The sequence below is a fragment of the Pan paniscus genome, chromosome 2 (assembly GCF_029289425.2).
Source record: "Pan paniscus chromosome 2, NHGRI_mPanPan1-v2.0_pri, whole genome shotgun sequence".
NCBI classification, from domain to species: Eukaryota; Metazoa; Chordata; class Mammalia; order Primates; family Hominidae; genus Pan; species Pan paniscus.
Window position 1 is genome coordinate 110,277,006 of NC_085926.1, and position 13,945 is coordinate 110,290,950.

The 13,945-nt window shown below is 37.3% G+C and overlaps 1 protein-coding gene and 1 pseudogene across 1 annotated transcript in view; both read right to left on the reverse strand.

Annotated features, from left to right (window-relative positions):
* The window catches only part of SLC9C1 (solute carrier family 9 member C1), a 137,187-nt gene extending 125,393 nt beyond the window's left edge, over positions 1-11,794 (reverse strand). The window contains 5 exon segments of the mRNA XM_008978792.4: positions 1,972-2,137; positions 3,005-3,133; positions 4,919-5,019; positions 11,706-11,772; positions 11,774-11,794. Of these exon segments, the coding sequence (XP_008977040.1) occupies positions 1,972-2,137; positions 3,005-3,133; positions 4,919-5,019; positions 11,706-11,772; positions 11,774-11,794 (484 nt within the window).
* LOC103787189 (small ribosomal subunit protein eS1-like) lies at positions 6,086-6,846 on the reverse strand (annotated as a pseudogene).
* Positions 11,795-13,945: the final 2,151 nt, after the last annotated feature.

Sequence of the window (13,945 nt, forward strand, 5' to 3'; positions counted from 1 at the left end):
ACCTAACTACAATCAGTATGCTGATAGAAGAGAAGAAACACCAAGGCTGTTCCTGTGTGGCTCAATTGCCTTGGCCATTCCATACTTCACATCTGCCCGTATCTATGCCCTTCGCTGTAAGACTTGGCAGTGTTTCTCACCAAAAAGATCTAGTTTGTTTTTTTATGAGACTCGATGAGAGCAGAAAATTTCTGCCTCCTCTCTGACTCCTGCCACCGCCATGGCAGCATTCCTCTGTAGGAATATAAGAGATACAAGAAGGAAACGTAGATCTTCCCAAATAAGGCCATCCTGGATCACTTAGCCCCCTCAATGTCCACCAGCTGATTACAGATTCCTTAGTGAACCTAGCAAGATCAGTAGAACCCAGCCCATATCATCAGAACTGCTGGATTCATGAGAAATAATAAATAATTGTTGTTTAAGCCACCACATTTGGAGTTGTTTATTACTCAGCAAAACCTAACTGATATTATTGTATAATTATCCCATTTTAGAAAATGGAAGTATGGCAAAATGTAAATATTCGGAAATACTTAGTAGATGTAAGGGCATAGGAGGAGTCAAAGGACATGAAAAGCTCAAGCCAATGTGGATGTACTTATGTATTCTGACAGTCCTGGGCAAATTTTTCATGTATATCTATATGAAAAAATATATATATATGCATATACACACGTACACACACATACACATATATACATATATCTAAATCTTATAAATCTTGCTTTGTCAACTCAGGAACAATGCTGCCAAGAAGAAATTACTTTTAAAAATTTCTTCTGGAAAGATACAGGGAGGAGAGAAACAAAATTCTGAAAGTAATGGCAAGATGGACAAAATTTATGAAAATAACCTTGCAAGGTACTCTTCGTAAATTAAGTTCAATAGCAGCAGGATAGAAAATCAGTGGAATACTAGATTACAAAATAACAAAGTTAGACAAGAGTGAAATCAGCTCTCAGGTATCATAAGAGTCTCTCAAATATAGCGGAGAAAAGGGCTGGCACTGACAGTCACAAGGAGGCAGGGATGTGTGCTGAGAGTATGGGGAGGAAGACAAGAATCCAGGGTTGGGTGGTGGATGTTGGCATCTTCTTCTAAAGTGTTATCTCACTCTCTTAATGTCCTTTGTCTTGAAGGCTCAGCTCTCATTTATTCATATATTTACACTTGATGTGTCTCCCCTACTCTATATTTCTACCTGCCTCAGATAGCTATTTCCCCTTTAACTGGCTAGAAAGTGAAATTAAAATTGAAAAGAGTATGCGTGTTGTGTGTGCGCAAATGCGTGCATGGGTTGCCATATTAATATTCTATTTTAAAGCAATTTTTCTAGTTCTCATTATTAAAAAGTGATGAAAGGGGACAATAAAGTTATTGTTTTTCTTGCATGAGGCTTTTTTTTTTTTTTTTGCTTTTCTGGGCTAAATTGAGTTGGTATTTTACTTTTAAATATAGATATATTTTTCTTAAAATAGTATACACTCAAAACATTGTGTGATTGTTGATTTTACCATTTTTTGACTTTTTAGGCTTTCAGTCTTGATGATGACAATGACTCCAAAAGCAAAATATTTTTAAAATGGCATTGTCCTAATGATTCTTTACAAAGGAAAAGAAATATTGGGCAACAGAAATGTCACCACAGTGTGTATGCAATATTGTAACGTCCCAGAACTGTTCTGTTGGCTCAAGGTTGAAGTATGTATAAAGTCAAGGGTTCTAAACTAATTCCCTCCCCTATTCCACAATTGCATATAATACTTTTTTTGACACTAAGTAAGCCCATCACTGGCATTTCTTCTGCCCTAAGCATGACCTCCAGAATCTCTGCTTAATCCTCAACCCCCAATCCCTCACTACCTGACTTCTCACAGTGAAAAGCTACCAAAAGCAAAAGATCTTAAAATACAAGTTCATTATGAAATATGATATTATAAATATAGAAAAAGAGAACAATATACCTACCAAGGTCTCTTATAGCAGCTGCGGTTAGCATGGGATCTGAACTCACAAGGATAGCTGAAAATAATAACCGTTGGGTGGGCTTCAAAAGTAATTGATTTACAGATGCCAGATGCCAAAGAACTAAGATATAATTAATCAAAAAGCCAGGAATTGTAATTAAAAGTATCTGCGAAGAAATTTTACAATTAGAAAAATCAGACTGCTTTTGTAGTCCATTTTAAGAAGAAAATAATCAGGATTATTGGAGATACAGAATCAACCAACACCAACAGTAGCCACCAGCAGACACAGGAGTGGGGCCATCTAGCTCACGCTGCTTCAGCTGACTTCCACTTGACCAAAGATGCAGGACCCCTTTTTTGTCTGTTCTTTTTTATTTCATCTTTTTGTCATTTGTCTGAACTCCATGTGTCTGGATTTGGCTTAAAAGTATAAATTATTCTAACAAATTATTTGCTTCTAATGCGGTTTAGGTAATGGCCTGTATTTACAAAACTGTTTTGATTACTTGAAAGAAACGTACACCCTACTTATGATTTGGAGTGTTTTTTCTTGAGGTCTTTCCCTGATACCGTTCAAATCTCACATATTAAAAAACTTATGGTTTTTGAATTAAAGTTTAGCTGCTTGTGTTTTCTTCTCTGCTTTTATTCTCTTAGATATGAATGTAGGAAGCTCTAAAACATAGGTATTTAAAACATGACTTTTCTTAGCAATTTCCTTTTACTGGAACTAATGCACTTTCTCATAGCACTCTTGTAGCATTTCCGAGTTAAAATTATATCTGGTATGAAGTTATGCAAGTCAGATTTTCAGAATTACTGTTTTCTTTCTAATTTTTCCCCTGGGTCTTTGATATGCTAGGCAATTGCCAAGATATGGCTTATTCACTAAATGATGAAGCTGAATTTATTACTCCCATACCCTTTTCTTTCTTCTTTGTTCCCTATTTTGGAAAAAAATATTTTAAAAATTTGAACATAGATAATATGTGGTTCATGAATGAATGATATTACCAAAAAAGAATGCTTACCTGCCAAAATAACTTTTGAAGCATGTACGTATCCATGTCAAATGCAGTAGTAAAGAAAACTACTGGTGTAAATATACGAAAAAATAAGTCTGGACTCATCCATTGTATGGCGTTTGCGTATCTTTGGACCTAATATTATACAAATATATCATCTTCTCATTTATTCATCACTATTAGAATAGAATACATGCTAGGTGCTCCTAAATCTAACAGTAGAGAAAGACAATTTTTAAAAGATATATCACACAAAGGAGTAAGTGATCGTATCAAATTCTAGAAACTACAAATAATTGGCCATGGCTTATGTAGAAGATATGTGTGGAAGAATAGAAGGGATAGAGACTGGAAAGTTAATGTAATTCATGCAATAACTAATTAACAATGTTTAACATGAGATATTTAGTGGAAATGTGTAACTCCTATTCTAGGTATCCATTCAATATTCACTTACTAGGGAAACACTGAGTACCTACTGTGTTAGGTAATATCTTTGCATTTGGGAGATAATTCTCCATATGTCTCTTGTGTTTCTCCATGGTTTATGCATACAGGCATTGGTTGTTTTTCTTCCAGACTATCTTTTCATGAATGTTGGTATGGCTTAGAAGCAGAGCAAGTGTCGTCCTCCAGAGCAAATGACAGGTTTACTTTACTGTCCAGTGTAATAAAGATAGTATCTCCCTCAGAGACATTTATTACATTTAAAGAACAGATAGAGGAAGTACACTGACATGGATACTAAAGAATATGCAGCAGATTTTCAGGCAATCAAGACGAAGAAAGAAGTTTCAGGTAGGTGGATAATCATGCACAAAATTCACAAAGGAGTAAGTGATTGTACCAAATTCTAAAAACTACAAATAATTGGCTATGGCTTATATAGAAGATGTGTGTGGAAGAATAGGCAAAAGAGCAGATGAGCTTACTACCCATTATAGAAGATTCGGGTTCTCTAAGCTTACATTTCTTCTCCTGTGGCCAGATATATAACCCAATGTAGGTGCAGATTTCACCTGGCCTTCTTTGCTTCTTTGGGATTATGGTTCAGGAAACAGGCACAAGAAAATGTTAACTCTGGTTATTGCTATTGCTGTGGATAATAAAACCCTTTTTCTCTGGTCCAGGAGTCCCATCTCTTTTGCCGGGATCATGAAACTGGCAGGCTAGCTTATTAGCTGGCAAGTAGAGAAAAATCTTAGCCCCTTCATGGGTCTTAACATTGGTCTCTTCCTTTGCAGGAGTTGCTGACAAATAGTAAAGCTTATAGGAGTACTTCAAATTGCATTTGTGTCAAAATCATATGATTATAAAATCTGTTTATGACATGTAAAGTAGTAAACTGCTTCTGGTTCTTACATGAATACATGTTTTGTATATTATTTTTAACATCATTGACTAAATTTGTTTGGGAAAGTCAATCATTTCAGACAAGTTCTCCCATCCATTCTGATTGACTAGTGCAGATATTGGCAAATTATGGCCCCTTGGCCAAATCTGTACACTTAAGAGACTAGTTTCTCTTCTAACAGAAACCCTTTAAAACAGTCTTCATTGAGGAAATAGATTAGTTCAATATTATAATATTTTTGCTACTCAAGTCCTGTACCAGCAGTACAAAGTCTCCCTGAGCTCCTATGTCATTAGCCATTTTTTTTCCAAGCTTTTAAAATCTGTTTAACATTCCTTGGCCACTAATACTTTTAGTAGCTGTATGTACTCAGCTTTTGCAGATCTCAGCTTTTGCAGGCCTGGCTCCTTTTTCTACATACCTGATCTGATGCTAGCCACATCACAATCATCTATCAACTGGCAGAACAGTGAGGGGATGAATAATTTTTGCAAATTTTAAATGCCATCTCTGCATTTATATAATTCTCAAATAAATAGTGTAAAATACTCATTTACAATACACACCTGTGAAGATGTAAAGCTTAATACTTCAAAACTGCATCCAAGTAAAAATAATATCACAGGGACAGGAATTGGAAAGTCTTCCAAGTGCCGGTTCAAAAATGCTGCAAAAAATATGTTGTTACTGAAAGGCAATGAGATATCTCATTTATAGAACTTTAATGTGACATGATTTCTTAAAATTGTGAACAATGTCTTACAGTTTCACTGCTTGTTTTCTCTTTTCGTGAGTTTAAAATCCTCCCTCACACTTATCAGCACACAGAATCAGTGTAACTGTTAAATCTACCGGGTTACTGTTTTACCTCTCCTATGATGTATCTCATTCTCATCTCCTTAGAAACTTAACAAACATTACTAGCAATTATTGGCTCTTGGGTTACTATTGAAATATTTATAGTAGTTTTGTACACATTATAAATCAGAGATTAGTTTCTTTAGCAATCCTGCAATAAAAGATTAGTAAGTAAACTTTAATGAAATCTGGTTCAGGAACAATGAGAAACTAGACCAACTTAAAAAACTAGTTGTGGAATAGTGGGTTTTGCTGCAACTGGTTCATTTTCCTCCTGTTTTCACTCATTCTGGCCAATCCGACACCATCGCCCTTCTTGTAAGGCTGAGCCTGAGAATGCAAAGCAGAGAGGCAGGACCAAAATCGAGGTGAATCTGGGAACCTGATAATGGGTCTCCGGGTGCAGTCTCTGAAACATCTCCGATGTGGAGATAATGGGGAAGCTCTTGGCATGGTTGGCTGCAGGTATGTGATCCCGGAGGAGCGGGAGTCAAATAGGATACACCGATTTTTAATTCAAGGAACACATTTCTGAAACACTTTGCCGCAGTGAAGGAAATAAGGATTTGTACTCTCAGAGATTTTGGGAAAAGATGCATGGGTCTTGGAAGATAATTACTCAAAATATGCAGGGAAGGAATAAAAGTGAAGGGCGTTTTTCTTACAGAACATAATTTGTCATATTTATTTGATCAAGACGTTGAAGATTTATATCATAAGGATCTAGTTTGAAGCATTAAGAAGAATAAGACATCGGTTTGAAAAGAGGAATATGAATTTTGCTAAAATTGAAGCAAGAACAAACATCAAATTTATGTTGACACTTGGGTGGAAGAATGGTGACTTAATTGATGCTTTATGAAAAGTTTTTTTTTTTTTTTTTTTTTTTTCACAAATAGCACTTTTTATTTGCCACTATTTGAAGTCTGAACTTTAAACAGATTCTTGGACTGGTGGTTCATATCCATCAGCTCGTTCAACTTTAGCACCTGTCTTGTCCCCAGTGGCTTTTCCAGAACTACTGCCTTCACCATGAAGCTCCATGAGCTTTCCCAAATTTATTGACCACTTCTTTCAAGTCATTTGTCTGCACCTCTCGGGTCATGATTTCCATCATCTTCTTCCGGATTTGGCGGACCTGTTGGTGCTGAGCATAAGAGGTCTTCCGTATCTGATTGTTGCGTTTTTTAGTAAAACCAACACAGAACAGATGAAGCAAGTAACCATCGGTAGTCTTGACATCAACGTGAGCTTCAATCATTGTCTGCCATTTTTTGACCATGGAACACATTTTGTCACGGGTAAGATCCATGCCATGGAAGTTAGTCAGGCAGTTTTTACCCTGAACATCTTCAGTAATCAGCTTGAATTTTCTAAATGCAACTTCATCATTCTGCAAATCAGCAAGACTCACTTCAAACACACGACCCTTGAGACCATCAGATGCAATTTTGGTTCCTTGGGTCCTGGTGACGAGCATCTTTCCAATATTTCTTATATTGAACATAGCAGGTGCTTTCACATCATACCAATCTTTCTTAGAAAATGGATCAACCACTTTCTTCTTGGCTCCCTTTTTGCCGCCTTTCGTAAGGCGCTTGTTCTTGCCAACCACCATGGTGCTGGTCAGAGAGCCAAAAGGCGAGAAGTTTATATATATTTGGAGACAATGCTCCAAAGAGAACAGTTTACAAATGAATAATTAGTTTTAAGAAGGTATAAGTAATGTTGAAGAAGAAGCCCACAGTGGCGGATCATCCACATCAGTTTGTGAGAAAAAAATTAATCTAGTTCATGGCCTAATTGAAGAAAACCAACAATTAACAGCAGAAATGACAGCCAACACCATAGACACACCTTACACAATTCTGACCGGAAAAGTTCAACAAACTTTACACCTGAGAGGTACAAAAACCATTGCACCCAGATCAGCTACAGACAAGAGCAGAGCTTTCAATGGACATTTTAATAAATGGGCTCATGATCTTGAAGTATTTCACTGAAAACTTGTAACAGGAGATGAAACCTGTCTTTACCAGTGCGATCCTGAAGACAAAGCACAATTAAAGCAATGGTTACCAAGATACAGAAATAGTTCAGTCAAACTACAAGTGGACTGGTTGAGAACAAAGGTAATGGCAAGAGCTTTTGGATGCTCAAGGCATTTTGCTTGTTGACTTTCTGTAGTGCCAAAGAATGGTAACATCTGCTTATTATGAGAGTGTTTTGAAAAACTCAGCCAAAGCTTTAGCAGAAAAATGCCGGAGAAAGCTTCACCAGAGAGTTCTTCACCACAGCAATGCTCCTGCTCGTCCCTCTCATCAAACAAGGGCAATTTTGTGAGAGTTTTGATGGAAATCACTAGGCATTCACCCTATAGTCCCAGTTTGGCACCTTCTCACTTTTTTTTCCTAATCCTAATAATTTTTTAAGGGCAGTACATTGTTCTTCAGTTAATAATGAAAAAAAAAAACTGCATTGATGTGGTTAAATTCCCAGAACTCTCAGTTCTTTTGGATGGACTAAATAGCTGGTATCATCCCTTAGAAAAGTGTCTTGAACTCGGTCAAGCTAATGTTTAGAAATATAGTTTATACTTTTATCTTTTAATTCCATTTTTCCACAAATTTTTGAAGTCTCCTTGAATATTCACCCTTCATAGAGGGGAAAAATTCTTGTGACTATTCATGTTAACTTAAATTAACGCTGACTTAATTTTCTATTTTGTAAATATACACAAACATAAAAATTGATACAAACTTTGTTTATAGCCCTTAACAAACAAATTTGTGAAATAAATGCATTCAGAAACAAACTAAAACAACATTAATGGAATGGATGCTACTGTTTTACCGAGGAGTAAACATGGTACTGGCTGCTATGGAAAAAGTTACAGTCATGTGCCTTGTGATGATCGTTTTGTCTACAACTTTACTCTTTGCAGACCTCAAGACTATTGAAATGAGGGGAGGGGATCTGAATTCCCAAAAGAATGTCGACTGGGCATGGAGGCTCATGCCTGTGATCCTTGCACTTTGGGTGGCCAAAGCAGAAGGATCCCTTGAGGCCAGGAGTTCCAGACTAGTCCTGGCAACAAAATGAAATCCTGTCTCTACAAAAAATAAAATAATTAATGAGGCATGGTTGTGTGTGCCTGTGGTCCTAGCTGCTTGGGAGGCTGAGGTGGGAGGATCACTTGCACCCCAGGTGTTGAAGCTGCAGTGAGCTGTGATTATTGCCACTACAATGGGTGACAGAGCAAAACCCTATCTCTAAAAAAAAAAAAAAATAGAATGTCTTTGTGCTATGCAAATCCTAATTTGAAGAATTCTGCCTTAAATTCTCTCCAAACATTTTTCTAACTCCAGTAAGCAGTTCAGTTTTTATTTGATTCAGGATTAGGCTTGGACAGTAGTTAACTAAATTGGATTAAAAGTTTTGTGAACTCATAAGCAGTTTTGCTTTTTTTAGATACAGGCAGTCCTTGCTTTGCACATTTCCAATATGCATAAATATCGGTTATCACAGTTAAGTTAAATAAAACCAGTCCAACAATGTAGTTAATATTTCCATGACCACAGTATTGAGAAAACTTGCATAAATTTTGCTGCCAGCTCTTTAGTCCACAAATCACTGTGCAAAAAAAAAAAAAAAAGATGGGCATCATGATCGGTCACCTATTACATTACTTCTTTCAAAGTTTGTTGGTGATTCGTTACTGATCATCTGTTCAGTTCATGCACAGATAGCAAAGCACAAAGTGCATAGTAGTGTTGCCTCCGCGACCCCAAGGATTAAACTCGTGACCATTTACAAAATGGATAATCAAAAGAGGTAACTGGTTAGCAAGGGACAGGGCAGCAAAGAAAAGTGATAATGCTGGAAGTGAAATTGGATGTGATTAGATTTGAAAGTGGTGACAGCAAAGCAAAGATAGGTTGAGACCCAGACCTGCATGAAATTGTAATACAAACCTATTTTAAAAGTCTGATAAATGTAAAAAGGTAAAGTTGCTTCAACATCTTTCAGTTTTAGTTGCACTGGGAACAGAGAGCTGCTTGTGGTTGAAATGGAGCATTTTCTTGTTTGGATTGAAGACTAATCAAAAACAAATCCCAATCAGTTTGACTAGCATTCAGGCCAAAGTGATAACTTTAGTTACTGCATTGAAAGAAAATGGTAATGACAAGAAGACTGAAAGAGAATATATTATTACCAGTAAAAGCTGGGTTCATCATTTCAGAAGTCGGCATGAATTGATGTTAAGCTATCTCATGAAGCTGCAAGCTTCAGATAGAATGTTACAGAAGATACAGATGACTATGGGAATGTTAACGCTGCTGCTGTTCAAGAGGCAGTTCTAGATATGTAGCCAGGGGAATTTAGCAAAGTCAAATGTATAGACATAAATTAAGAAAGTGGTTGTTATGTAAAGAACAACCATGTCTCAGGAAGTGATGCCAGCAAAAAACTTCACATTAAAGGCGCTCTCAGATACTTCATTACATTGAAAATGCAAAGGATAAACTTTTGGAAGCTGACCCAAAGTTAAGAAGGAGTGAGACAATTTGCCAAGGCATAGAAAAGATGAACACTAGTAAGTTATATGGTAAGACAAGCATTATTCAAACTATTCTTTATAAAATTATAAAGAAATGTTTTAGTGTTTCAATGTTTCTAATATTTTAAATTACTAAAATATTTTAAATTACTAAAAGTTTTATTAAGTATACTAAATAAATATTAGTTTTACATTATTCGAAAAAAATACAATTTTTCTTTTTTTTTTTTTTTTGAGACAGAGTCTTGCTCTGTCACCCAGGCTGGAGTGCAGTGGCGTGATCTCGGCTCACTGCAAGCTCTGCCTCCTGGGTTCATGCCATTCTCCAGCCTCAGCCTTCTGAGTAGCTGGGACTACAGGTGCCTGCCACCATGCCTGGCTAATTTTTTGTATTTTTAGTAGAAACAGTGTTTCACCATGTTAGCCAGGATGGTCTTGATCTCCTGAAAAATATTTATAGCCAACAACAGGAGAGGTTTTTGTTTTGAGAAGGTGTGATGCTATGTCACCAAGGCTGGAGAGCAGAGGTATGATCTCGGCTCACTGCAACCTTCGCCTCCCAGGCTCGAGCGATCCTTCCACCTCAGTCCCCCAAGTAGCTGGGACCATAGGTGTGCACCACCACTCCAGGCTAATTTTTTTGTGTTTGTAGTAGAGACGGGACTTTGCCATGTTACCCAGGCCAGTCCTGAGCTCCTGAGCTCAAGCAATCTGCCCACCTTGGCCTCCCACAGTGCTGGGATTATAGGCATCAGGCACCGTGCCCAGCCAGGAGAGTTTTTAATCTAGCAAATTTAAAAGTCACAGAACAATCATAAATTTTTGCATAGATTAAGATTACACTGCATAATTTCAGCTTGCATGCTCAAAGCCAGGACTCCTTGCATGGAAAACAAGCGAGGGAGTCTGCATATTTAACCAGATGTAAATATGCACATCAAGTCTACAAACAGCTATATTTTTCCTTATGGTATTCAGTTATAATTTAACATTTACTTTTTATTTTTTTTCTTTGAGATAGGATCTAGCTCTGTCACCCAGGCTGGAGTGCAGTGGCATGATCTTGGCTCACTGCAATATCCACCTCCTGGCTCAAGCAGTCCTCCTACCTCAGCCTCCTGAGTAGGCAGGACTACTGGTGCGTGCTAACATGTGCAGCCAATTTTTGGTTGTTGTTGAGACGAGGTTTTGCTGTGTTCATGGGCCTGGTCTTGAACTGCTGGACTCAAGTGATCTGCCCATCTCAGCCTCCCAAAATGTTAGTATTACAGGTGTGAGCCACTGGACCTGGCCTAACAGTTAGTTTTCATATTGCTTTTATGTGTTGCTATATCAAAAGCTTTGAAATAAAATTTTTATAATACTGTGAAAAAAATTACTTATTACACATTAAAAAGCCCATAACAAATATTTAACTTTGTGTATTATTGTTTTAAAAGTGCAATAAGTAATATCATAACATTTGCTTCCATTTCATTTTTTTCTGCTTCTTTGTAATACAGTCCCTAATCAGGTCAAAGATAGTGCAAAAAAATGTTTTCTTTTTGTTTATACCATGTTCTTTTCTTCTCAAAATAGCAGGCATAATTTATAATTTGGACAAAACCTATGGGACACCCTGCCCCAACCCTTGATTTTCTGCCTGTTTTCTTCAATTATCTCCTTCATTGAAATCTGACCCTGACATAGCAAGTAAGAAGGTATGAATGAACACTTTGAACCCAATAGGGTGAATGTTATGAAAATCAGATTCTACACGTCTCTCCATAGGAGCAAATTATTATTGGATTCATTTGATTGAAAATATTGAGCTAAAGGTATAAGTTTGAGAACAAAATTATATCCTATTACTTCTACTTTCCTTAATTCTATATGGTAGCATTTATAAGATGTACCGGAAGAATAAACTCAGATAAAGAGAGAGTGATACTTACCTCCAATGGAGCTGATCAAAGACAATGTTAGAATGACTTCAGGGAGGTCCTCAGTACTGAAAAAAAAACTCCTTAAATATTGCAGCCATGTTTCAGAAAAATTTTTATGAAGATTTATGTTAGAAACAATCTCCATATGATCATCCATCTTGTTGTTTTTCACAGTCCATCTGAATCTAAGAAACATAAGATTTGCCTTCTTGGTGGCCTTCTAATAATTTTCTAAAAAAGAAAAAAAGCACTATTCTCCTTTAATTATTTCTAGTGATTTCTTGTGGTCTGCCAAATTTAGGGATGCCTCTCCCTTCTATGATGCTTTCAAGTTAATGTAATAAAAAAGTCAGAACCCCAAGTGATAGAGACTACCAGTGTTACCTTATGTTTACTTACAATGCCAAGCACTACACACTTGTTACCCACTCTGAATCCATCCAACTGTCTGAAAGAAGGATTCTCCATCTAACTATTCACGCTCACCAATGTGGTCATTGGAACCACAAGCTGGTGCAGGTTACTTAGCTCTGTGGAAGGACAACAAAGGGTTTTGTCCTCAGATTATCTAAGCCTCTGCAAGCATGTTCTGACAGCTATTCCAAAGTAGGAGGAAAAGCAGGGAAGAATATTTGGATCTCTTTTGTTGTTTTATCCAGACAGAAATTAATAAATCATGATGATATCCAATCACAGCCTTCTTTGATCTCATTTGGGACGCTGACAGACCAGGTGTTCTCTAAATTTATATGTGTATATAGCAACCAAGAATGTAAGAAAAATATTAAAACCAAAAAACTTTCTTAAATCAGGGAAATTGTTACATGTTCTATTTCTTTGTTACTTCTTGGAAGAGGAACAAGAGGGGCCTTGATAAGAGTTTGAAACAATAGACAGTTAACCACAGTCAGGCAATCTCGCCTGCTTCCGATGGAAAGGAAAGTTTTACATCAAAGGTCTTACATTTCACACAGGATATTATGATTCTATCTCTCATAATGGTAGGTTGACATTTTTTAGTGCCTTCTATCAGCATCTCATATGGCTGCCTTACTAAGAAATTATAATTCCTGGCCGGGCACGGTGGCTCACGCCTGTAATCCCAATACTTTGGGAGGCCGAGGCGGGTGGATCACGAGGTCAGGAGATTGAGACCATCCTGGTATGGTGAAACCCGGTCTCTACTAAAAATACAAAAAATTAGCCGGGCATGGTGACGGGCGCCTGTAGTCCTAGCTACTCGGGAGGCTGAGGCAGGAAAATGGCGTGAACCGGGGAGGCGGAGCTTGCAGTGAGCCGAGATCGTGCCACTGCACTCCAGCTTGGGCCACAGAGCGAGACTCCGTCTCAAAAAAAAAAAAAAAAAGGAAAAGGAAAAGAAATTACAATTCCTCTCATAATCTGGCAAATTTTTTTTTCAGTTTCATACACACACGCACACACACACATCATATATACATATGATATATATATGTTTTCTTATGTCTTCCTTTTTATTATAAAACAATATTTTGAAGGGGAAAATAAATACATGTTTATTGTGAACACTTCTTGAAATAAACATGTAAACAAGTATTTCAAAAGCAGAAGAGAAATGACCCAAAATCATATCATCTAGTGGCTCTTACAGGTTTTATTTGCATTGTTGGGCTCATCCTTTTACGATTAAATTTTGTGCTGTTTTCCTCTTATTATTGTATCACCAGCATCAAAAGCCTTATAGATAACATTCACAAAGCTTGTAACATATTACCACCAAGGTAAAAGTGCATACTCTGGCTGGCATACTGGCCCATGCCTATAATCCCAACATTTTGGGAGGCCAAGATGGGAGGATCCCTTGAGGCCAGGAATTCAAGACCAGGCTGGGCAACATAGCAAGCCTCCATTGCTACAAAAAATAAAAAACTTACCTCAGTGTGGTGCTCACCTATGGTCCTAGCTACTCAGGAGGCTGAGGGGGTGGTGGGACATTGTTTTGAGCCCAGGCATTCAAGGCTGCAGTGAACTATGATCATGCCACTGCATTCCAACCGGGGTGACAGAGTGATACCTTGTCTCTAAAACAAATTTCAGAATCTGTGGTCAGACTACTTGCATTCGTAGGTCTGATGGGCTTCTGCTTGTAGGTTGAAAGACTCAGGGTAGCTTACTTTAACACCACTGGCCTCAGTTTTCAAATCTGTATAATTTTCTAGTCTGTGTAATTTCTCTCCCTTTATTTATTATTTTTTGGAATTACCTAAGGA